At 37.9% G+C, this 27,033-nt stretch overlaps 1 protein-coding gene across 1 annotated transcript in view; it reads left to right on the top strand.

Moving 5' to 3' along the window:
* The window catches only part of PRTG (protogenin), a 127,491-nt gene extending 103,832 nt beyond the window's left edge, over nt 1-23,659 (top strand). The window contains exons 12-20 of the mRNA XM_060164427.1: nt 4,457-4,552; nt 5,594-5,780; nt 6,468-6,595; nt 9,682-9,852; nt 17,672-17,854; nt 19,266-19,386; nt 20,666-20,831; nt 22,666-22,770; nt 23,255-23,659. Of these exons, the coding sequence (XP_060020410.1) occupies nt 4,457-4,552; nt 5,594-5,780; nt 6,468-6,595; nt 9,682-9,852; nt 17,672-17,854; nt 19,266-19,386; nt 20,666-20,831; nt 22,666-22,770; nt 23,255-23,659 (1,562 nt within the window). The remainder of the gene's footprint in view (nt 1-4,456; nt 4,553-5,593; nt 5,781-6,467; nt 6,596-9,681; nt 9,853-17,671; nt 17,855-19,265; nt 19,387-20,665; nt 20,832-22,665; nt 22,771-23,254) is intronic.
* The last annotated feature ends 3,374 nt before the right edge of the window (nt 23,660-27,033 follow it).

Raw genomic sequence — 27,033 nt, 5'->3', positions numbered from 1 at the left:
CCGATGCAGGAGACGCGGGTTCATGTCCCGGTCCGGGAAGATCCCACATGCTGCGGAGCAGCTGGGCCCGTGAGCCATGGCCGCTGAGCCTGCGCATCCGGAGCCTGTGCTCCGCAACAGGAGAGGCCACAACAGTGAGAGGCCCACGTACCGCAAAAAATAATAATAATAATAAAAATTAAAAATAAAAATTGGCCCTGTTGAGGAGTGGTTTTTATGCTCCTTGTCTTGAGTTTTGAAGGAACTGGGACCAGCTCTTTCCCCTCTCTCTCATTCTCCTTCCCTCACTGGGTTTTGAGGAGGCTTGCACTGTCCTTTGTGGCTGCTCTTCCTGACTCTGCTGGTTTCCCCCTAAACCACATAGACTAAGTCAGCTGAGTCTTGTGTAACCAAGCACCACATACGTGGCAGTGCTTGACTCAAGAAAGGCTGTAACAGGCCCTGGGAACTGGCTCCCTGTGGCATTTCACAGCGTTGATCCTGAGTGTCTGCTTTGTCCCTTACGCATCAGAGGGTCTTTGCAGAACTATAGAGTTTTAAGACTTGTGCTACTTTGCTGTGGTACATTATTTGTGCATTTAACTGTACTTAACATATTGGTCCTAAACTTTATTTTTTTACTCTGTATCCTTAATTTTGTTAATTGTGCAGCTGTTCTCTGTTTTCTTTTTTAGTTGCTAACTTTTATTGTCTGGTAATGCTCATCTTAACATTATGTGAAGGCTCTGGTCCTTGGGTCCCCTCTTAAATTTACAAAAGTAGATGAAATTGAATTTCTAGCAAATTGATGAACAATAATGAGCCAGGTTTTTCTGGGCTCTCTGGATTCGCAAACCAAAATAATACAGTGACTAGAATTTGAAGTTGGACTCATTTTTAAAGCCTAAGAGAGAGGAGTACATGGCAAACGCAGGTGACCCACAGCTCAGCTTGGCCCCCAACCTGGCACTCTTTTTTTTTTAAGCGTGACGAAATGTTTATTATAAGTTCAAGCATGAATTGACACCAGAGAGTCCATACGAAAGGGAATCAATGTAACATGTAGGACAGAGGACTTGTTCAGACTTCACAACTCACTAGACGTAAGAATATATACATCTTTGATGAAGCCACAAGAATGTAATGTGTGTATAAAGGCTTTTATCCGTAGTGGCACTTCTTATTGTTTTAAATAGATTCTTTATAGAGCATGAAGAGTAGATCACATGTGAACAAAGGTGAATGGATTTTTCCCTTTCCTTTACATTATTTTTCCTACCAGTATGTCCTATAATTTTATTTTTTTTCTACTGAAGTAACTTCCAGTTATCCTGGTTCATGTTTTACTTTTTTTGTGTGGATAGAAAGGAATCTCGCGTACCCAGTGTACTCTATTTGCCTGCCTGATGGTTTGCCTCTTCCTGACCTCACATAAACTAGCAGGGGGAAGGAGCCCAGCATTGGAGACTGTTGCTCTGGCTACGTGGATGATTTCCAGGTGGGCGTCAGAAGAGCTGCCTCTTCTTGTGTTGGGCTTGCTGGCGTCTGTGCTGAGTGGGTGATAGCCAGGTGCTGGCCATGTTGAGGAACCAACTCTGTTCTCTCATCTTCTTAGGACATGTAAGCTGCTTCTGACTGATCAACAACAACAAAAAGGTTAATTCTGGATTTAAAATTTAGTGTAAGCAGCTCATTTTTTTAAAGAGGAAGAAGGGAAAAACGAATGAATTTTAGGGCTAAAAATAACCATTCCAGAGAAGTATTTATGAAGTATTGATTGATTGATTGCACAGTGGAAAAAAGATTAATCTCTCCACCTCTAATGATAACCCTCATCAAAATCAGCTTTCTACGAGAGTTTGCTGTATCTGTGTCTGGTTCCCTGAGAATGTGAGTTACTTTGGGCAAATTCTGTTTCATTCTTCCTTTTCTGTATCTCCTAATTCCTGGTGTAACACCTCATCACACTCAGGAGGCTTTCCTAAAAGTACTCTTCTAATTGAATAGAGACAGAATAAAGAAATATGTCTGAAGAACTTCTGCAGAGATCCAGTTGAATTTCATTTATACCCATTCAGAAGGAGTATTTGAAATACGGAACTCAGGATTCAGTTGACTAATGAGTTCAGCAATAAGAGGAAAGAAAGAAGAAAACAGATTCAAATGAAGTAGCTATTGTTCTGAACAGAAACCTTTTGAATCTTAGAATTGCAGTGTTGAATGTTAGAAATCATTTCAGTGATGAAATTCAAATGTGGTTATGTGTTCCTGATAATTACTTTATAAATTGAAAATATTTCTATGTTAAAATTCATTATAAGGAGACATACTTGCTGTGACAAAGGCACATGTATTTGTGTAAATTTAAAGGCCCTGTACTTTGTCAGAGAAATAGCCACAAGTTCCCGGTTCAGCTTTGTATGCCATTGGACATGCTACTAACACCTTTTTACCACAGTTTATCAAATGGGAATAACATATATCTTACAGGGTTTTGTGATGCTCAAATAAGATAATGTATCTAAAAAACATTTTCTATAAGACGGTCAAATGTTGTTAGTCTTTCCATCTTTCTATCTAGAAAATACAGAAATGTTCTAAGTTGTATAAATTTTTCTTCCTGTGTAGTTTTGTCAAAACAGATAGAAATAAAAATTTTATATTTTAGGACATCCTTTTAATGCATTTTAATATTAAATATTAAAATACATCAGTTTCAAAAATATTTATACGAATTCTTAAATTACATTAGAGAATTTAATAAACTTTACATCTTGTTTTTGGATATTAAATGTTTGAATTCAATCTAGAATTATTATATTGTTGTAAGGGTTTTTTTTCACATTTGATATATCTATTAAGGATGATTGCTTTCCTTTGTGAAATTCCCTTGGATTTATTTATGTGTTTGTTTTTTTATTATTTAGAGACGTATAATATAGAAACGCATTAAAATTAGAAATAGACTTAGCGTATGATCCAGCAATCCCACTTCTGAGTATATCTCAAAAGGAAATGAGATCAGTACATCAGAGAGCTATCTGCACCTCCATAGTTATTGCATTATTCACAGTAGACAAGGTGTGAAAACAACCTAAATGCCTGTTAACAGGTGAATGGATAAAGAAAATGGGGCATATATATAATGGAATGTTATTCAACTTTTAAAAAGAGGGAAATCCTGCCATTTGCACAACATAAATGAACCTAGAGGACATTATGCCAAGTGAGATAAGCCAGAAAGACAAATACTACATGATCTCATTTATATATGGAATCTAAAATAGTTAAACTCATAGAAGCAGAAAGTAGAATGGTGGTTGCCAGGAGTGGGGGAAATGGGGAGATGGGTACAAAGTTTCAGTTATGCAAGGTGAGTAAGTTCTGGAGATCTGATGTACAGCATGACTATAGTTATCAAAGCTGTATTGTATACTTGAAATTTACTAAGTGTGTAGATCTTAAATGTTTTCACCACACATATACACACACACAAATGGTAACTAGTGAAGTGATGGGTCTTCTGATTCACTTGATTGTAGTGATCATTTCACAGTGTATGCCTATACCAAACATCAAGTTATATACCTTAAATATATACAAGCTTTATTTGTCAACCATACCTTAATGAAGCTGTGGGGAGAAAAAAGGAATACATTGTTTCTGAATAGTTTTATTTTTGCCCTAAGCAGGTATTACTTTATAGTTAAATGTTATCATAAACACTTACATTTAAATGTATTTATATCATTAAACTTCTTGAATATCTTCTAAAGTATATTATTTAAAATTGTAACCACTTAATTCCTCAAAAACCTGAAAAAAATTTTTGTTTTAATATGTATGGGATGGACTTTAGTTTCTGTATTGTGTTAGTTAATGAACACCAGTAGAGGGAGCTCCACCTCATCTTTCTTGATAAATTTAGCTCTCAACTGAAAATGTATGTTTGTGGAAAAGGGCACGCGGTGAAATAAACTTAAATAATACGTGGTTATAAACATTTTCAAAGGTACTAAAGAATGACAACTGTAATTCTTCTTACCTTTTAGGGGGAAAACAATCTCAGTTTGATTTCCATGCTTTTAAGTTAACTACCCTCAAATAACTAAACAGAAAACTTCTATGTAGCATAACCACTTGTAAGGAATCCATCAGGCAGCCCAAGCCTTTTAAAATCAAGAATCTATGTCTGGTCAGTTGAGGAAGAGGAGGAAGAACAGTGGTGGTAATGTTATTGTTTGAAATAAGGTTAAATAAAATAAAATTTTATCAATTGGTAGATAGTCACAATAGCAATGTCATAATAAGGCGAACTGCTGAGTCACTGTGTAGAACAAGGAGAGAGAAAATTTTCATTTTACTTAGAGCTCTTATGCATTCAGAAGGTTTTTAAACCAAAATCTAGAAAGGCTGTAGAACCTTTGTTCCTATCTAGAGGGCTGGGCCTAATTATTACCTGTTGGTTTCTTTATAGACCCGAGAAGAAAATATCATGTGAGATTGCTGGCTTACAACAACATAGAAGATGGCTACCAGGCAGATCAAACAGTCAGTACTCCAGGATGCGTGTGTAAGTAAGAGTTACAGTATCTTGTTTCACAGTGTTCGACTCATACTCTTTTTTCCTCTACTTCCTTCTTTAAATTTAAGTCTCATCACTACTTGGATACCTTGGTGGTTTTATTACTTTCATATCCTCCAGGATACCTAACGTAGTATCTTGAACAAGTACGTACTCAGTAAATATTTAAGTGAGATGTATTTAATTATAAGAACCTATTTTAGTTTTGCAAGGAAGAGACCATTAGAAATTTAACTGTGGGGACTCCCCTGGTGGTGCAGTGGTTAAGAATCTGCCTGCCAATGCAGGGGACAGAGGTTTGAGCCCTGGTATGGGAAGATCCCACGTGCCATGGAGCATCCAAGCCCATGCACCACAACTACTGAGCCTGTGCTCTAGAGCTCACGAGCCACAGCTACTCAGCCTGCGTGCCACAACTACTGAAGCCCACGCACCTAGAGCCCATGCTCTGCAACAAGAAAAGCCACCACAATGAGAAGCCCGTGCACCGCAACAAAGAGTAGCCCCCGCTTCCCGCAACTAGAGAAAGCCCACATGCAGCAGTGAAGACCCAACGCAGCAAAAATAAATTAATTAATTAAATAAAATTTTTTTAAAAAAGAAATTTAACTGGGAAAATAACCCTGAATACCTACAGATACTAAGTTTTCTTTTATCTCCTTTAACCTTGAGGCTAATTATTTCATTCCAGTTGCTATTCAGTTTTATTGCTGCTGAGAGCTGTTTGGTTTTATTGCTACTAAAGAGGATGTCAGTCTAGTTTTAAGTCTACTGCTGGCTTTCTGAATGTCTTCGGCTGGTAGCTTGACTTCTCTGTGCTTCTGTCTTACATTCTAAGTATTGATAATATTTGATTCCTTATCTAACTTACGGAAGAGTCACTCAGGTTTGAATGATACATCTCTAGACCACTATGAACCTCTGGTGGAAGAAAGACCTAAAGGGTGGGGTGTTATGATTTTACCATTTTACCACTTTCTACATTAAATGTTACGCCATGTGGTAAATTAACATTGTCTTTTTCAATAGCTGTTCGTGATCGCATGGTTCCTCCTCCACCACCACCCCACCATCTCTATGCGAAGGCTAACACCTCATCTTCCATCTTCCTGCACTGGAGGAGGCCTGCGTTCACCACTGCACAAATAATTAACTACACCATCCGCTGTAACCCTGTTGGCCTGCAGAATGCTTCTTTGGTTTTATACCTTCAAACGTATGTAGCTTCTATTAATGGTTGTTTTCTTTGCTCTCCTCCCCACTCACACTTCCTTCTTTACTATCTTGGGCCAACTTGGGCTTCAGCTGTAAGCATTTGTCTCAGAACTTATCTTACTTATGTCAGGGCAGGGGATTTTGCATCTTTACCATAATCAGTTCTGAAAACCGCATTTATTTTGAAATTTAATTTTCATAAATGATTTTTTTGTTGTTGTTTCCCCAGCCTCGTGCAACAAGATTAGACAAGAAACTATCAATATGATGACTTTCAAGTAGCTAAACTTAGCATATTTAAAGAAGGAAACAAGTCAATTTTCATGCTGGCATCAAAAAATAAAGCTAGTTATTCTGTTTGCTAGGTTATAGTTAGAAAGATGCCCATCATTATACTTTAAAAGAGTGATTTGACTTAACAGTATTTCAGAAGAAATCCCTTTGATTTGGGACATTTCTATACTGTTAATTTCCTAGTTTCCTCTCAGAGAGGCAGTTTTTAGGCTTATTTCTATAATATCCAATGTAGCATTTTAGTAATCAAATTAGATTGCTTTTTAATCTAAAAAATTTTTTTAAAGGAAATGAGGGAGGTAATAAATAACAGTAACCTGTATTGATTGGAAATACTGGCAATCTTTTAGAAACAATGTGCTACCAGCATTAACTACTTTATTACTCATTATAGATCAGAAACTCACATGTTGGTTCAAGGTCTAGAACCAAACACCAAATATGAATTTGCTGTTCGACTGCATGTGGATCAACTTTCCAGTCCCTGGAGCCCCGTTGTCTACCACTCTACACTTCCAGAAGGTAAAGAAAGAAGCTCCCCTGTGGGTTTTATCTGGGTTTTATCTATGTATTACACACACACACACACACACACACACACACACACACACACACAGACATCACTTTGAAGAAGATACTACCCTGATTGCCACCTACCAGTCTACGTGTATGTATTTATTTTGTTTCTTAACTTTTGAAGTTTCTTTTCCTTTATTACAGTAAAAATATTCTTCCTCTCAATGTATTGCATAAGCAAGTGGGCTTAAATTTAGGGTCTCTTTAGGGGGTGCTACATTTTCTAAGAACAGGTGTGCTGTGCAAGGCTGCACCCAAGTAATTTAAAATGGAAGAAAGTGGGTAACATATTTAATGACGTTAGGAGCCCACATTAGAATCTAACGTGAGCAGTAGCTTGATTCTGTGCATAGTGCAGTATAGATGATACCGGATTGAGCACCAATTCTGTAGCTTACCAATGGCAGTTGCTAAAATATTCCATGTCTCTAAACCTGCATTTCCTTTCTTTAAAAACTATTTTTTATTGGAGTATAGTTGCTTTACAGTGTTGTTAGTTTCTGCTGTACAGCAAAGTGAATCAGCTGTATGTATACGTATATCCCCTCTTTCTTGGATTTCCTTCCCATTTAGGTCACCACAGAGCATTGAGTAGAGTTCCCTGTGCTATACAGTAGGTTCTCATTAGTTATCTACTCTATACATAGTATCAATAGTGTATGTATGTTGGTCCCCATCTCCTAATTCATCCAACTCCCCCCCACTCCTGGTATCCATACATTTGTTCTCTACATCTGTGTCTCTATTTCTGCTTTGCAAGTAAGTTCATCTGTATCATTTTTTTAGATTCAATATATAAGCGATATTTGTTTTTCTCTTTCTGACTTACTTCACTCTGTATGACAGTCTCTAGGTCCATCCACATCTTTGCAAATGGCACAATTTCATTCCTTTAAATAGCTGAGTAATATTCCATTGTGTATATATACCACATCTTCTTTATCCATTCCTCTGTTGATGGACATTTAGGTTGCTTCCATGTCCTGGCTATTGTAAACAATGCTGCAGTGAACATTGTGGTGCATGTATCTGTTTGAGTTATGGTTTTCTCCAGGTATATGCCCAGGAGTGGGATTGCTGGGTCATATGGTAGTTCTATTTTTAGTTTTTTAAGGAACCTCCATACTGTTCTCCATAGTGGCTATGTCAATTTACATTCCCACCAACAGTGTAAGAGGGTTCCCTTTTCTCCACACCCTCTCCAGCATTTATTGTTTGTAGATTTTTTGAATATGGCCATTCTGACCAGTTTGAGGTGATAACCTCATTGTAGTTTTGATTTGCACTTCTCTAATAATTAGCAATGTTGAGCATTTTTTCATGTGCCTCTTGGCCATCCATATGTCTTCTTTGGAGGAATGTGTATTTAGTTCTTCTGCCCATTTTTTGATTGGGTTGTGGTTTTTTTTGTTTTTGTTTTTTTGATATTGAGCTGCATGAGCTGTTTGTATACTTTGGATATTAATCCCTTGTCAGTTACCTTGTTTGCAAATATCTTCTCCCATTCTGAGGGTTGTCTTTTCGTCTTGTTTATGGTTTCCTGTGCTGTGCAAAAGCTTTTAAGTTTAATTAGGTCCCATTTGTTTATTTTTGTTTTCATTTTCATTACTCTAGGAGATGGGTCAAAAAAGATCTTGCTGCAATTTATGTCAAAGAGTGTTCTGCCTATGTTATCCTCTAAGAGTTTGATAGTGTATGGCCTTACATTTAGGTCTTTAATCCATTTTGAGTTTATTTTTGTGTTTAGGTGTTAGGGAGTGTTCTAATTTCATTCTTTTATATGTAGCTGTCCAGTTTTCCCAGCTCCACTTCTTAAAGAGACTGTTCTCCATTGTATATTCTTGCCTCCTTTGTCATAGATTAGGTGAACATAGGTGTGTGGGTTTATCTCTGGGCTTTCTATCTTGTTCCATTGATTTATATTTCCATTTTTATGCCAGTACCATGCTGTCTTAATTACTGTAGCTTTGTAGTATAGTCTGAAGTCAGGGAACCTGATTCCTCCAGCTCCATTTTTCTTTCTCAAGATCAGTTTGGCTATTTGGGGTCTTTTGTGTTTCCATACAAATTGTAAAATTTTTTGTTGTAATTCTGTGAAATATGCCATTGGTAATTTGATAGGGATTGCATTGAATCTGTGGATTGCTTTGGGTAGTATAGTCATTTTCACAGTATTAATTCTTCCAATCCAAGAACACGGTATATCTCTCCATGCATTTCCTTCTCTCTAGAATGATGGTGAAGGTGTAGATTGCAGCTCTATTTTAATGATGCTGAGAGAAAACAAAGGATACTTATTTAAGTGAGCATTGGGCTGTTTTGCTATGGTTTTGGCAATATTCCATATGTGAGGTAGTGCCCAAAACCAGCTCTTCACACCTTTAGCTCATATTGAACATGGGCTCCACTAAAATCCCAGGACTTCACTACCTTTCGTAAATATAAGGTATTAGTCTAAGATAGATATAAGGTAAAGGTAGATAAGATATAAGGTAAGGTAGATATAAGGTAAAGTCTGTTCTATAAACTCACTGATTCACAACGGTTTGGTGAGTAACTGAACGTTTCAGTCTCAGAAGTATTTTTTGAGTGGCTTCCTAGATCAGATTAAATATACATTCTATGCATTTTAGTAAGAAATGTAGTTTAGCTTCAGTACCTAATAGAGTGAGTAATGCACAGGTGCCCTGGTGGAACTGTAAACCTTTCTAGTTGTCCATGTGGCAAAACAATGTAAAGAGCCCTAAAAATGCTGACAACCTTTGACTTAGTAGTTCCTCATCTAGGAATCTACCACCTCCTTTATATATTTTTAATGTTTTAAACATTATAAAAATGAAATGAGTTTTCAGATAAAGAAGAGAAAAATCTTATTTTGATATTGTCACTAATGAGCTGTAAAAGATGTGATTTTGAGATGTTTTTATAGTAGTTTCTAGTTTTTTAAACTCTTATCTGTGCCTGTCCAGGTATTTGAGTACTTAATGACCATTTTCTCCTAATAATACAATATTTTCTACATGTGTGCACAGCACCAGCAGGCCCACCAGTTGGAGTGAAAGTGACATTGATAGAGGATGACACTGCCCTGGTTTCTTGGAAACCTCCTGATGGCCCAGAGACGGTTGTGACACGCTACACTATCTTGTATGCATCCAGGAAGGCCTGGATTGCAGGAGAGTGGCAGGTCCTACACCGAGAAGGTATATATGATCATAATTTACCCAAGGGCATGAAAAGTAAGGTTATTAATGATAAGGAAACAAAGGGAAAGAGGGATCTAGAGTTTGTTTTGAATTTATGTTTATGAAGTAACAAATGATTAAGAATTTTAGTTTTGTTCAAAGGACGTTGGGAAGCCATCAACATACTTTAAGCATGAGCCTGATTTCACACTTCAGAAAAATCACTCTGAGTATTGTGAATAGAAGAGGTTTGGTAGAGGAGGAGTAGGGGTAAGAGTAATGCAAGGAGACTAGGAGTAATTGTTGCAGTCCAGGAAAGAGAATGATAAGCCCGGGTTAGGGTGGCAAGGAGTGAGATGGAAAGAAGAGGGTGGTTGAAAGACAGTAAGGAGGTAAAATTAACAGGACTTGGTCACTAAGGGAGGGAGAGAGAAGGTAAGGAAGTGAGAATTGTTATAGATAATTACTAGATTTCCAGCGGTTGTATGTCTTGCACTGGAGTAGCAAACACTGGAGGAAGACCTGGTTTAATGGAGAAGACCTTTGTACAGCTACTAAAATGGTCCACATTCAAATAAATTGACCCATATGAATAGTAGGGTCCACTTCAGTACAGGGAAAAGCTGCTTAGGGCTTAGGAACACTGAATTTAAATTGTTTAATACCAATTTTATTTTGGCTGAGAAAAACTGTATTCTAGAATTTAACATTCTTACTTCATGCTGTTATAATATGCCCTTTTTAAATTTTGGAATCTTTCATTTGGACAGGTCTCATATGCCAGTGTTTGGATGGACCATCACATAAACAGTATAATTTCATGATTTTGATACTTCTTTTAACTTCTTATTGAATTATAGTTGATTTTGATACTTTTTAAATTCAGACATACATGCTAAGAACTGTTTTCCAGGCAATTAAAAGCTTAAGAAGGATTTTGAGAAGGAAATTTGTTTTCCAGCTACATATTCTAAACACTTTACAGTGCCAGGCACTTCCACATACATTTTACCTTTTAAGGGGAATATTTACCCAATTAAGAGAATACACTTTAAGGTCACTTACGTGGATGTAATCAATATAACACTTTTGTAGTTGTAAAATAAACAAATGGTAACAGAAGCTGGAGTTTTGATAGTTGCATATTCATATTTTTCATTAAGCGGGTGCCCCACTAAGTAATGATTTCCTAGTCACTGAACAGCCTGGAAAGTAATAATAAGTACCTCCCAGCAATACAATTTTGTGTTTTATCCATTATCTACTGCTCCCTAACAAACCACTCTAAAACTCAGCCATTTTATTTTCTCACACTCTCTGAGTCAGCAGTTTGGAGTGGGATCAGCTGGGCAGTTCTTCTTTTGGTGTCTCCTGAGGTCACTCATGAGGCTCTGATCATCTCAGGGTTTCAACAGGGTGTGGGTGGCATAAAAACAGTGGGAGAATTCCAAAATCCGGGAGAGAGGAAAGAAGCCCCACATACAAAGCTTTGCAGACCTCTGCCTGATTCACATTTGCTAACATCCCACTGGCAAAACGAATCATGTAGGCAAGCCCAGACTTAGTGTGGGAAGAGACTGCCCACAGGTATGGAGAGATGGAAGCATAATTTATGCAGGGCTATTCATCTTACAGTCTGCCACAATATTCTTAAAATATATAATTCAGTTTTCATTAATTAATTCCAAAATGATTCATTGACACAACATTTGACCAAGTGACTAACCTGATTTAATGAGTGTTATATAAGTACTTATAAAAGAATTTTGATCTCATGAGCACATACTTCCTTTGGCTCTTCATTTGTACCTGCCTAAAAAGAAACAGTATTTAGTTTTGGTTCTTTTTAATGCATTCATTTGTCAGTTTCAGATAAGACCCAGAAAACAACATTTTTGCCTCATTGATGGCCCAATAGCAAAATGAATTGTAATTAGTTTTTACTTCTGTATAAGCCTTCCTAACTATATAATAAAGCATAGGGGGGAAAATTCTATTTTTGCCATTATGCTGCTTGTGTAAATTTAAGAAACATTATCAGTGAAAAGCTTTTGTCTCTTGTTAAATGTAGGGAACCTTTTTCATAGCTAATGCTAGTAATTCATAGAGAACAAAATAAACAATATAAGTAAAAAGCAATTGAGTTTACTTTTTTCAGAGAGAAAAATGTAAAGAGTTTGAGGGGGCTTCCCTGGTGGTGCAGTGGTTAGGAGTCCCCCTGCCAATGCAGGGGACGTGGGTTCGAGCCCTGGTCCGGGAGGATCCCACATGCCACAGAGCATCTAAGCCTGTGCACCACAACTACTGAGCCTGAGCTCTAGAGCCCGCTTGCCACATCTACTGAGCCCCTGTGCTGCAACTACTGAAGCCCACATGCCTAGAGCCCATGCTCTGCAACAAGAGAAACCACCGCAGTGAGAAGCCCGTACACCACAATTAAGAGTAGACCCCGCTCACTGCAACTAGAGAAAGCCCACACGCAGCAAAGAAGACCCAACACAGCCAAAAAATAAATAAATAAATTTTTAAAAAAAATAGGGGAAAGAATAAAGTGATGGAGGTAGACGGGGTAAGTTCTTTTGAAAGAAATGAAATCTGAGCAGAGACATATGGATATCTGGGGGAAGTGCAAAGGCCCTGAGACAGAAGTGTGCTTGGCATTTTAGAGGAACAACAAGATGGCCAGGGTGGCTAGACAGAGTGAGGGGAAGTGGGAAATGAGGTGGGGAGGTTGCCAAGGGAAGATCTGATCTGGTAGGCCAGACTTCCTGGACCACGGATTTTTTTCTAAGAGGGATGGAAGACATTGATCTGATTTACATTTTGAAAGGATTACTTTGGCAACCCCCTAACAGCCTACCTGAAAAATTGACTATAAGGAAGTAAGAGCAGAAATTGGGAAACCACTTACTTTTTTAGTTCTTCTTTTTCTTAAAGTATATTTTATTTTATTATTTATTTTTGGCCACGCCATGGGGCATGTGGGATCTTAGTTCCCCGACCAAGGATCGAACCCATGCCCCTCACATTGAGAGCATGGAGTCTTAACCACTGGACCTCCAGGGAAGTCCCTGGGAAACCATTTAATTCGCAGGTGTCTGTGTGAGAGCTAATGGCAGTTTGGACAGGGATAATAACAAGGAAGGTAATAAGAAGCTATGAGAACATAATTTGAAGGAATAGTCTACTCGATTTGCCGCAGATTGATGTGGGGTATAAGAAAAAAAAGAAACAAAATTGGTGGGGGAAATCAAAAGTTTGATTTTGAACATGTTACATTTGAGATGCCTCTTGGATGTCCAAGTAGAGAGGTTGAATAAGCGGTGGCAGGGTTAAGTTCATGGGAGCGGTATGGACTAGTGGTATAACTTAGAAGTCATCAGTATGTAGATGAAGTTAAGACTGTGGAATTGAAAAAACAAAATCACTTAGTATGGACAGAAGAGAGAAAGGTATGAGACTGCATACTGGGACTTTTCTCCAACCGTAAAATCTTACGCTTTGCTTTTTTAAAAATAAATTTATTTATTTAATTTTTGCCTGTGTTGGGTCTTTGTTGCTGCACGTGGGCTTTCTCTAGTTGTGATGAGCGGGGGCTACTCTTAATTGTGGTGTACGGGCTTCTCACTGCGGTGGTTTCTCTTGTTGCAGACAATGGGCTCTAGGCATGCAGGCTTCAGTAGTTGTGGCACATGGGCTCAGTAGTTGTGGCCCACGGGCTCTAGAGCTCAGGCTCAGTAGTTGTGGCTCCCTGGCTTAGTTGCTCCACAGCATGTGGCATCTTCCCGGACCAGGGCTTGAACCCGTGTCCCCTGCATTGACGGGTGGATTCTTAACCACTGCGCCACCAGGGAAGCCCCCAGAGTCTAATATATTCTGAGAGGTTTTTTGTTTGTTTTTGTTTTTAGCATGAAACAGTGTTTTATTTTATAGTTTAAAAGCATTTGTAAGATTTGATAAATCTTTACTGAGTATAGTTTATAAGTCAAGGTGCTCCAGAGAAAGAGAACCAGTAGTATTTGCATGTGTGTGTGTGTATGTATGTACAGATAGGTAGCTAGGTAGATAGAGTGGGAGAGAGAGAGAGATTGAGATTGAAGGAACTGGGGCTGCTAAATCTGAAATTTGCAGAGCTGGTCAGCAGGCTAGAAATTCTGACAGGAGTTGATGTTGAAGTCTTGAGTCTGGAGGCAGAATTCTTTCCTCTTCGGGGGTACTCAGTCTTTTTTCTTAAGGCTTTAAACTGATTCGATGAGGCCCACCTGTATTATGGAGGGTACTTTGCTTTACTCAATCTACTGGTTTAAACATTAATTTCATCTTAAAAAAGAAAACTTCACAGCCATATCTAGACTGGTGTTTGAGCTAGCAACTGGACACTATAGCCTGGCCACGTTGATATATAAAACTGACCAGCATAAGTACCCATTAGGCACTACGCATTGCTCTGGACACTGGGGACACAGCAGTGAACTAAAGAGAGGAGGTCCCTGAGCCCGTGAAGCTTGTGTTCTTGTAAAAGTCTGAATGTCATTTCCAGGGTGAGTTGGGGGTGGGAGGGGCAGGCAGAGGAGGAGCTGGGGAGGTTGGGGTCTGGGAAGCCAGAGAAGAGACACGTGACAGCATGAAGGTATGAGGTGATGATGTTAAGACTGGAGTGACAGCAGTGTGCCTGCAGTGGAAGGCGCTAATTGGAGGCGGAATGAATAGTAATTAGTATTTGGGGATGGACACCAGCTCTTCATTTTGCAGAGAAAACTCAGGTCTGGAGAGGTGATATGACAAGTTAAAGATCTTGTGACATATGGTGACATTCTTTTCTTTTTCTATAAATGTATTTATTTATTTATGGCTGCGTTGGGTCTTTGCTGCAGTGCGTGGGCTTCTCATTGCGGTGGCTTCTCTTGATGTGAAGCACGGGCTCTAGGCGCGTGGGCTTCAGTAGTTGTGGCACGCAGGCTCAGTAGTTGTGGCTCGTGGGCTCTAGAGCACAGGCTTAGTAGTTGTGGCACATGGGCTTAGTTGCTCCGTGCATGTGGGATCTTCCCGGACCAGGGCTCGAACCTGTGTCCCCTGCATTGGCAGGTGGATTGTTAACCACTGTGCCACCAGGGAAGCCCTGCTTTTATATTTTAAATGAACATTCCTTTGGTAACAAATGGCTCATATTTTAGTATTAGTTCAGTTGGTATTTACTGAGAATTATCTTGTGCAAAGCATTATGCTAGCCACCTTCAGCTGTTCACATGTGAAAAAAAAATTTCTGTCCTCCAGAAAGGGAAGAGAGGAGATCAGAGGTGAGGAGGAAGACTTACTTTCATTGAGTATATACACTTGTGTCAGACACTTGTCCATGGTAGTTCATTTAATCCATATAATAATTATATGAGGTGGGAATTATTGCCCCCACGAGGAAAGTAAAGTTCAGTGACATGCCCCAAGTTGCAAATTACTTAATTGGTAACATGCCAGGACTTGATCAACATTGATCCAACGCTGAGCCTGTTAACACTGTCCGGTTTGTGAAACTCCTAGTCTAGCTAAAAGTTCAGACGTGTGTAAAAGGCTGTAGACTGAAACAATCACACCAACTGGAATTTAGACCATTTGCTGAGAGAATATAGGGACAGTCAAATCACTTTAATATTTGGGAACTGGTTTAACTGCTCGTATGGGAACCTGAATGTTATAGTTTCCTTTTTTTGTCTGAAGGAAGACTTCCTGTGGGAGAAAGGGGAGTGTGCATACACACATATACACACACAGCTCATCCATTTGTAATGTTTAAATCAAGCGAAAGAATTTTAATTTCACTAGTGATTGACTTTGCCAAACACTTTCTAAAATTAAATGTAAAGTATTCTATGATAAAATGGAGACTCAATTTATTTATATGTTGGTAAACAAATTGAAATGTTCTTCCATCTAGCTAATGGTAACGTGTCACAATATGTTGTTGCTTTTTAATTCACCTGCCTAAGAGCAAGTGGCAGTGGAAAGACACTCTTCCTGGTTCTAAATAGGGGTCAGTGTGTGTTTATTCAACAGTTGTGTATTCAAGTAGCTCACACTCTTTCTAGGCCAGGTTGAAACCGGAGCACATGAAAGCAAACTGTGTTCAGCTCCTCGCACTGCCACTGGGTCCAGCTCCCTCCCACCATGTGACCTGCAGAGGTAGCCTCTGAGTCATGGCCTCAGCTCTAAGATCACCCTGCATTTCGCTTGCATAATGAAATATATTGTAGCAAGTGCACTAGTGTAGCCAGCTGTGAGCTGGCGGTGACAGCTACCAGCTGTTGTAAGCTCTCTAAAACTATTTATTGTAAGGGTGCCCTGCATCAGGAAAAAATGAGAAGAAATTACCCCAGGGAAGCTAGGTTTCCCTGTGAATATCCACCCATTAATGCAGTGCAAGAACAACTTGCTAGCTGAATTTCTTTTATACCTGGTTTCTTAACATTAAGACTAATTCCTAGGGTGGGATTCCCTTTGTAAGAAAAATACTTCAGTGCCGTGGCAGGACAAGAGCAGAAAGACACCTCAAGAAATAGCAGTGCCCAAATAGGAATCCTTCTTGGCAGTCATGCCATCAGAGAAGATACCTTTCAATACCAAATATATATAAATTCAAATGATGATTCCTTTTGGAGAGAAGTAGATGCTAGCCAGGTTGCTGGTGATAATTTTGGTAGTTAATCTGGGGTCTTAGCCTTCAACACCATGAGGTTCCTACATAACTTTGGCATCTTCTTGCCTGTTTATATTCAGGAAATCTTAGATAATGATTAGGAGGGTGAAAAATATATTCATACTTTCAAAAATAATTGTTTCTAATTTAAGAAATAAGAACAAAATCATTTATCACAATTACTGTAAGTGGTTTAAACATTTCTAAAAGAAAAAAAAAAAAGATACTCATTGGAGTTCCCTGGCAGTCCAGTGGTTAGGACTCAGCGCTTTCACTGCAGTGGTCATGGGTTCAGTCCCTGGTCAGGGAAGTAAGATCCTGCAAGCGGTGAGGCGTGGCCAAAAAAAAAGAGTCTCACGTTGGATTTTTTTTTTTTTTTTTTTTTTGTGGTACGCGGGCCTCTCACTGTTGTGGCCTCTCCCGTTGCGGAGCACAGGCTCCGGACACACAGGCTCAGCAGCCATGGCTCACGGGCCCAGCCGCTCCGCGGCATGTGGGATCTTCGCAGACCCGGGCACGAACCCGTGTCCCCTGCATCGGCAGGCAGACTCTCAACCACTGCGCCACCAGGGAACCCCTCATATTGGATTTTTTAAATCTACTTGTAATTGTTGAATCTGAGTTCATTGTGTTATTTTGTCTTTACCTATGTTTGAAATATTCCATAATAAAATGTTTTTAATGCTATTTGTATCCATACCTATGTAAAGAGTAAAAAATTACATATATGTTTATATATATATTTTTGGTTAAAAAAAAGTGTGTATTTATATATATATATGTATATACATATATGTATCCAAACAAAAATACATGTTGATTTTACGAGCTACTCTTAAAACAAAATTACAGAGAAGGATTATATAGGGGCAGTGTGCATGGCACAATGTTAAATGAAAACTCTAGGATATAAAAATGCACGTAGTAAATATGTACTCACACATGTACAGTGAACACACGTACACACACACAAATACACAAAAATGTTAACAATGGGAGATTGTCATTTTATTTATTTTACAGATGTTTTCTAATAAATGTGTTATTTTTATAATCAGAAAAATATTTTAAAAATAAAGGACCATGTTTGTGTGATTAAAAGAATAAATAAAAGACAGTTTACTTAATTAGTAATTGATATATTTATAGGGGCAATAACCATGGCTTTGCTAGAAAACCTTGTGGCAGGAAATATATACATTGTCAAGATATCTGCATCCAATGAGGTAGGAGAAGGACCCTTTTCAAATTCTGTGGAGCTGGCCGTACTTCCAAAGGAAACTCCTGAATCAAATCAGAGGCCCAAGCGTTTAGATTCTGCTGATGTCAAAGGTTTGTATACTGCCATAATCATTGATTTTCCTTAAGAAACGAAAACACACATTGTTTTCCAGCTCCCCTCTGCTTTATTTCTGCTCCTCCCGTGACCATATCCCTAAACCCATACTCGGCTCCTTGAATTCTTGCTGGCAAGGTTCTGATGTTGTGGAGCTGCATGGCTCTCCCTGCACTCCTAGAAGGAGAAAACACTTCCCTCAGAACTAACTGTGGTTTTCAGACCACTGTGTCCCAGTTACTTCTCCTCCCAGCTGTGCATCCACCAAGACAGATGAGCCACACCACCCCTGAGCTGATGGGAGCAGGCGTCTGGGGGTTTGTGGAAATAAATGGCAGTGATGGTTGTGGTGTTCAAGCTAAGAAGAGCATGGTTTTCATTAAGAGTTTTCCCCACCAAAACAACAAACAAAAACAAAAACCCCATCCTCTCCAGAGTGAAAGTTATTTCTCTCCAGAAAGCAATTGGAAAAAATACCTTTAAAGAGCCATTCTCACTCCACTCAGGGTATCGTCCTATTGTTCTGAAGGACGCCGGGGCCCCCTGTGACCCAGGACTAGACACGTCCTTTTTCCCCTCTCTGGGGGAGGGGGCCTGGGTGGCGATGCAGGGTGTGGCAGGAACAGCTTCAGATTGAGGAGGTGCCAGCTGAATTCAGGGGGGGATTTAAAGGCTCTTAGTTCCTCAGAGGATAGTCATTCAGTATTGTGGGATGGACACTTTGGGAAGGAGAGAGAGAAACAAAGAGAAGGGCAGGGCAGTCAGATTTAAGCACAGGAAGGAGGTAGCCACAGTAGCTGCCGTATCATCAGGGGAAGCGGAGAGCAAGGCTCATATTCGCTTCTCAGATACCTTGCTAGTCAAAGTGCCTAGAGACCAGCTGCACAAATGGCACCTGGGAGCTTGTCAGACATGCAGAATTGTGCGTGGGCTCTACCCCAGACCTCGTGAATCAGCATCTGTCTGCATTTTAACATATCCCCTAGTAACTCTTATGCACATTAAAGTTTGAGAAGCACTGCTGTGTAAATGAAAATGCATAAATGGAAAACTAGTCTTCAGTATACAGATCTGCTTTTAAGGTAATATGACATGAAAGCTACCCTTTGGCCTGTCAGTGAACATCTATGCCTTGTGCCTTTTAGCGTTATAAATTATGAACTGATGTTCATGTTTGATATAATAATACCTAGAACTCATATTTAGAATCTTCAATATGAGAAGATAAGCCAATTTTAAGGTCACTGATAAAAGAGTAATATGTCTTCTTTGCTTAGACACAGATACTGTCAAAAGTTTTCCTATGAGAGGAAGACACATTGTTGAAAAGCTAATATCTGAGAATTATGATAAATGGAATCATTTACTTTTCTGATTGACTCTGAGTACATGTGTTTCCCCTTCCAGTTTATTCAGGCTATTACCATCTGGACCAAAAATCAATGACCGGCATTGCTGTAGGTGTTGGCATAGCCTTGACCTGCATCCTCATCTGTGTTCTCATCTTGATATACCGAAGTAAAGCCAGGTGTGTTTCCATTGCTAGAGATGTTGATGTGGTTAAAAAACATTTAAATTACAGTAACCACAGAAACAAATTGAAATCAAGTGCCTTTTAGAGTAACTTGGATTTTCCACTTTAAAATGAATGTATTATTACTTGGGTTCTTACAGCTATAGAGATGTGCTCACTTTGGCAAATTATTCTCTCACCATTTGAAAAAAATTACTGTACCAACAAAATACTCTTCAATGAGGACCTAGTTTTCTCATTTCCTTGGTATTTTGAGAAACACAAAGTATATCCTTTGGATTTTTAAAGAAAATAACCCACTTAATATGATGTATCTGCTGATTGAGGGATTCCTTACTTCCTGGAATATTTTCATATTTAAGTAGCCTGAAATGTCTGAGTCACTTGAGAGCTCTACCCTCACCACCATAGGTCATATGTTTGGGATTCTCCAGACATGGATTAAAACAAATGTAATAACTAGGGATTAGTTCTCTATAAACTCTTGTCAGGCAATTTTATCAGTGCTTTTGACTTCAGCTAAATTCTCAGCATTCAGTGAACCTCTCTGTTTCTAACCTTTTATATTTTGGCTTTTGCTTTCATTTATTAAGGTTCTTTATTTAAAAAAATCAAAGTCAAATACACATCATTTTTAGGTAATCTCCATCACTAGACTCTCTCCATTATCATAGGTTTTTCAGAGTTTATTCTATATGTTTTTGGTACTTGTGCATAGAAACACACTCAGAAAACATGTTAATGAAAGAATTTTAAAGTTTTTTGTATATGGAACTGGCTTAATTTTACTGTCCAAGTTTCTCACTTCAAGAATTTTTTAATGAAATCTTTATGTACATTGTTTTAGTGATGCCTAAATCTTGCATAAGTGCTACTGTAAATTTGTCATCATTAATTGTTACGTTAGTGTGACAATCTGCAGACCTGAAGGAGAGCATGTAAATTTTTTAAACTACAGTTTCTGCATATATTATAAATAAGCGACAATAATAAATAATAGTACTTTATAAATATTAAGGTTTTTACTAAGTGTAAAGAGTAATTTTATATAAACAGACATTGGGACAAAAAAAACAAGCCTTCTCACATCATAAAAGTTTGCAGCAGTGAGTTGGAGTTATAATCTAATAGTTTCTAAAGATATTTAAGAAACAAGCATTAAGGAACTCCATTGTTTGCAAAGTTGTGAACTTCCCAGATTTCACCAAATTTGGTACATTTACTTCTCTCTTCTTGTGGACTTAGAAAATTTCCTTTTCTTGCAATATTTCAGGAAATCAACTGCCTCCAAGACAGCACAGAATGGGACTCAACAATTATCTCATACCAGTGCCTCCCTAGCCAATGGAAATGAAGTAGGAAAGAACCTGGAAGGAGCTCTAGAAAATGAAGAGTCCTTAATGCCAATGATCATGCCGAACAGCTTCATCGATGCCAAGGTACTCTGAGCTGAGCGACTGTTGTGCTACATAGTCCTTCCTACCATTCATCTTATCTTTATGCGTAAAATCTTTTTACCAAAAAATTGTATGTTGAGTGTATTGTGTCCATACTTCACATAATGAAATGTGAAACCGTTTCACCCAGATCCTTCCTTGCATACAATATTTGGGGAGAAGATAGGGATAGATAAAAGAATAAAAGATGAAGATAAAGAAAATATGAGAAAGTAGCATAAATTCAATTAGTTCGGATTATGTGGAGTTGAGATGTCTTAAATAAGGACATCAAGGTCATCAGTCCATATTTACTACAATTTGGATTGTTGTGTGTATACTGGATGGACGATTTTTTATTAATCCATTCTCAACTTAGTTTATTTGATTTTAGAACTAAATGGAGCATCAGCACATTCCAGGTGTGAATGAAAATTTTTTAAATATAGAGTATATAAATAGATGTCTCAAAATCCTACCCTGTACGGCCTTAGGAAGTTGGATATAGTAAAGAGATGTCATTGGAGGATAATACTTCATGTCCTTTCCACTATGTGTAATAATAGTACAGCGATAAGCATTATGAACACCAACTGAAAATTATTTTTAGTCACTTGCAGCATTAGATATCGTGCATTATTATAATAGCCCTCATAACGAATGTGCTGTAAATTAAGTATCTGCAAACTATAGCCCAGCCCAGGCCAGCCTGCAGTCTGTTTTTGTATGGTCATCTCTGAGCTAAGTATGTTTTTCACATTTTTAAAGGGTAGTTTGGGGGGAACAAAAAAGGAGGAAGAGGAGAAAATGCAACAGAGGGCATGTGTGGTCTGCAAAGCCTAAGACATTTACTATCTGCCCCTTTACAGGAAAAGTTTGCCAAATCCTGCTATAAATTCTTCTTCCCCAACCTTTCCCTAAAATTTAGAATACCAAAAATATTAAAAAATTTCAGGCAATTTTGATGTTAAATTTTATATAATTATATTTAGCAGATGCAATTTACGTGTATCTAGCACAGTGCTATATACTATATATATTATGGGTAAATAATAGTACATTGATTTTTGCTACTCCTGTTGTCTTTTTGTTTGCAACTTAATTTAGCTTTTATTTTCTGATACAAATGTAAGCCATTTAATTTATTTCAAATTAATCTAGAACATTAGAACCTAAAACTTTTAAATAAGCACAGAAAGTACCAAAATACACTGTCATTCTGTTATTACTAACTTGGAACTAGACATGAGAAAGGATTGAAGAGAAGTGAAGTGGGGAGGAAGACATGGGAAGAGAGAGGGAGAATCTAAAATGAAAGGACACAGAGCAGAGTGGGGGCCTGAATTGAAGCAGAGAAGCCAGTTTGGAGGCCAGGTCTCTGAATTCCCTTGGGTTAGCCTAAGAGCTGATCCCCCGTCTATTGCCATTTTGTTGAGCATATGTGGGCCCATTTTTCTCTTCCTAAATCCTTTTTAAATTTTTCAACCATGTGAAAAGGTTGAAAAAATTTAATAAATGCACAAATAATTGTCAGTATCTTTTCATACTTTTGTATCTCTCTCTATATATTTTTGTTTCCTCTGTCATTTGAAAATATGTTTTGGAATCCTTACACTTCACCCCAAATACTTCAGCATATATATCTGTCTTAGGAATAAACCTATTATATCTTTTTGATCACGAACAAGTACCTTGTATTTGTTGTGTGCTGCTGGTGTAAAAGAAGAAATAATAATGTCTGTGATCATTTTTTTCTTTTAACATTTAAAAATTTTGTGTACTACTTGTAATAAACTGAAATCTATAATATGTGCATTTTCCCCTTTTATATCTCCAGGGAGGAACTGACCTGATAATTAATAGCTATGGTCCTATAATTAAAAACAACTGTAAGAAAAAATGGCTTTTTTTCCAAGATTCTAAGAAGATAAAAGCTGAGCAGGTAACTCACCCATTAAATGGAAAAAATCTTTTGCTGCCCCTGGTATATGAGATGGTAATTTTAAAAAGAGGAAAATGTAAGTGAGTTTTTTTTTAACTTCTTTGTTCTTTCTAGCCGTGATTTTATTAATTAGGGGCATGACTCTATGGAAAGCCATGGGGATTGATGACCGAAGTGACAATTGGAATAGTAATCAGAGCTGTGGTTTTCAGTGGGAGTTGAGGGGCAATGGAGAAAGGGATGGGGCAGGAGCCTTCATCAAAATCACTGCAGAAGCCTTTCGACATTTCACTTGCCCCAGTAATTCTGATGTGTTCCCACTCCTCGGAGAACCACTGACCTAGACAGTTCCTTCATGATGATCTTTTACCCATGTACTCGATCAGTTTGCTAGCTCAGCACACACACAATGTGCAAAACCAGATTTGTTATTTTTTAAGAGCACTCTGTTATCACTGATGGTGTTTTATGTATTTTTACCCAGCCTCAAAGAAGATTTACTCAAGCGGTCTGCTTTTACCAGCCAGGCACTACCGTATTAATCAGTGACGAGGACTCCCCCAGCTCCGCAGGTCATACAGCCAGCTTCCCAAGACCCTTTGGTGTTGCAACTGATACTGAGCATTCAGCGAATAGTGAAGGCAGCCACGAAACTGGGGATTCTGGAAGGTTCTCCCATGAGTCCAATGATGAACTACACCTGTCCTCAGTTATAAGTACCACACCCCTGACCTCCAGTTCCTTCACTGGCACTGATTCGAGTGGGGATCCCTCGATGAGAAAGTGTGAAGAACATGCAGTGCCATCAGATGCTGAGCAGATTTCCTCTTCAGTTACTCAGCCACCATCTGCCATGCTCTGCTTTGATAAAAAGGATTTTCCAATCTAGATAGCCACGTCCAAGTATTCTCACCTTTAAGTCTTTTCGAAGGACAGTGAACAGGGAGCCAAAGACTTTTGTGAAAATCATGATATCTTATTGGGTATTTCACCTTTTTCGAATGTGTTTTTTTTTTTTTTTTTTATCTTTAAGCTCACGTATTTTGAATGTTTCAGTGTCAGCAATGTGAAAAGACAGTCAAGATATTTGACTGGATTATGAAATATATCACTGGAGCAAAGGGAAGACTTTTGAAAGCCCCTTTGCTGACTATCTACCTCAGTTTGCCACATGGCAAACTCAGAAGACAACTTTGTTACCTCATTTGTTGTGATAGTTTCTCAGCTACATAACCGATGATACTTCCTAGTAGCGTTTTGTTTTCATTGCTGTATGTGTAATGTGTGTGATCAAAGGAGTAATATAGGTAGATGAGTAAGAATGTTTATCTGAAGCTCTGATTTAAGAAACAACAGCAACAAACTATGACCTCTGTATGGTTTGGATAATTTAACACCTCCAACTGTGAGGACTGAAACCGCAGAGAAGAGAAAAGTGGGACTGTTGACTTTACTGAATGACCAAAACAAAACATATCTCTTTTGAGAATAGAACTGTTCAGTAGCATACAGGGACTCCTATTGCTTCTAGAGCCTTTATGTTGTGGGCATTAGAGTCTTGAGTGCTTTATCTGCTGTATCCCAAGTCTCAGCCTGCCTAGAAGCCGTGCCTTTTCTACCTGCTCCTTTGCCTGACAGTTGGCCAAAGGCTGCACTGTCTAGTTTGCAAAGCATCCTCAACCTTTCCAGAATTAGTTGCAAAACTCCTTGCAGGAAATAGACTTCCAAAGAGAACAGGTTAGGGTTGGTGTTTTGTGTTGTTTTTTTTTTATCCCAGCTTGGCTTAAAGGGGTAAAGAAGTTTCATTAAATATTAATAATGAAGATAAATGCAGCAGTAGACAGTAAAATGAACTTGAGGTTATCACGGTAACAGTGCCTTCCATTATATATTATGAAGTTCTTTGCCTTATACCTTTTTAATATTCATGAAGTTGTTCAGGATAAGAGTACAGAAAGTTGCCTTAAGAGTTTCTTAGATTTTATCAGTAACTCTTTTGATGTACAGTATTTTATCAAAGCATTTTGGTTAGTTTTTATGCAGGTTTTGTTTAGGGATAAGTATTCAGATCTCTACCAACTTGGTTGTATTTTCTTGAATTCTTAAGAGAATTTGGTACTCTGTTTAATCTTCCTTCAGTGTCAATGCTGTGAATGAGGAATGCTAACTCCAGGAGTGAGTTAATCCTCTTGCTGGTTTGAAATCAGTAAACTGTTTACTTAGCCACATAGAATAGGCCTTCTTTCAGTAATGAGACAGTTACCTGTTAGGTGCCCAGCAGTGAGAGACAATAAAGAATTAAATACATGGTGTAGAGAAGGGACCCCCTTTTCCTTTTAAAAATATTTCTTCAAATTATCTGGAAATGACTTTTGAGCCGCTTTTTAAAAGGAATCTTAATGGGTATCCCCCTTGAAACCTTTTATTTGTGGAAGTGGGGGGTCATGTTAAATGGTGTTCTAAAGTCAAAAAAATGTTACTGGATGACAGTCCCACCTCTATCATCTTCTACCCCAGTGTCTGATGACACAACATTTTTTGGTTGTTTTTTAATCTGTAGTTTTGTGCCAAATTGGATGTGTTCAGAAGTAGACCAACATTAATTGCTAGCATGCACTTCTGAACCAAATTCACAGTCCCCCATTTAGTTATCTAAGTATGGGCTTGATGGCAAAACAAAAAAGCAGAGCTTTAGGTGAACAATCTGAGGCCAGGAAAAATGCTGCTCCTGCCTTTATAGCTCCTGTTTATACTACCTCCTTTTAAACTTATTCTAGTGTTATTTTTTTTTTCCTGTACTCAGGGAACGTTTTGTTACTTTTGAGCTGCCTCATGGAAGCATGGGCAAATTGACAGGGTATGGCGTTTTGGGGTTCATAAGTAGAATTATGTGAGGCCAACTTTTATCAATATCTAAAACTAAGGACTACAGTGAGTTCATTTTATGTTTTTAAACTTTTGTTACAAGGCAAACAGAATCTAAAGTTGAAACGTCATCCATCATGTCTAGGACTCTATTAATTTGAATCATTTTAAAAGCCTAAAATGATGATCTGAAGTCCTTAAGGAAAGTATTTTGTTTGTTTTGTTTTTGATGAATAGGCCCATAGTTATTGTAGATCTTTAGGCTATAACTGTTTGCTAATTATTTACCAGTACATTTTTCACTCTTTCACCTTTTCATTTTGTTCTTATATAAGATTTTTTCATAATAATCCTATTACCAAAGAATTTTCAGTAGAAAGTGAAAATTTGACTATGATTTCCCCCCAAATTTAATTAACTAGAAACATCTATAGGTATGACGCTTATACAAGTAGTTACTAACCCAGAATAATAGGGTTTATCTTGATTGTTGTAGTTAATTAGACTAGTAATTTTAACTACCTTATTGTTACCAGAGCATTTAAAATAATTTCTTTACCAGCAGATAGTTCCAAAGAATTTCAAGTGTAATTTTTTTTTTCTTCAGCAAGTAAATCTTCAGCTCTACAGTATTAAAGTATTTTGAAATTGTTGAAACTACTTGTTGTAGAGAAAAAAAAGTCTTTTCACCAAAGAGAAATATTTTGGTCTCATTGAATAAGGTATTTAGTGAACACCAAAGACTTCTTTTTACTTGGCCAAAGCTAGTTTCTTTGAAGTCTTAAGTATGAAATTGTAACTAAAATGTGAAGGTTCTCTTTCATCTCTCATAGTGGTGTTACTTCATGGTATTTTCACTCTGAAGGGGCTAATATGCAAATAGTAACTATTTTCTTTTCCAAAGACTTATTTGCTGTAAGTACTAATACATGCATGTCATTTTTATGCCAAATATTACAAGATACTGCTCATCAGTATTTTCATACCAAAGATCATGCAAATATATAGATTAGCCTGTAAGTAAGTAAAGATGAGCAGATTTGAAATAAATTTATTTAGAGGCTGATAGGGAATCTAGCTTTAGTAGCAAAAGATATCAAAGGGCTAAGTTTACATAATTAAAAGCAATACAATTATATTGGTATTTATCAGTGTTTTAATTCACGTACTTTTTATCAACAAATTTTTAGAAAACCAAAGATATTTAAGGTTATGTCCACATATAGGCAGATTTAGTTGTACATTAAACCATTGTTTCTTGTTTTTATGTCAACCAAACTTGTCTCTCCAGAACCCTGTCTGTATACAAATAGCATACATAGGGACTTCCCATTAAATCTGCTGATTCAGCCACAGGATGTTTTTGCCAAACGATGTGATACTTTCCTAAGCACCTTG

Source organism: Lagenorhynchus albirostris, chromosome 1 (genome assembly GCF_949774975.1).
Source record: "Lagenorhynchus albirostris chromosome 1, mLagAlb1.1, whole genome shotgun sequence".
Taxonomy (NCBI): Eukaryota; Metazoa; Chordata; class Mammalia; order Artiodactyla; family Delphinidae; genus Lagenorhynchus; species Lagenorhynchus albirostris.
The sequence above is the reverse complement of the archived record's forward strand: the minus strand, read 5'-3'. Positions and strand labels throughout refer to the sequence as shown.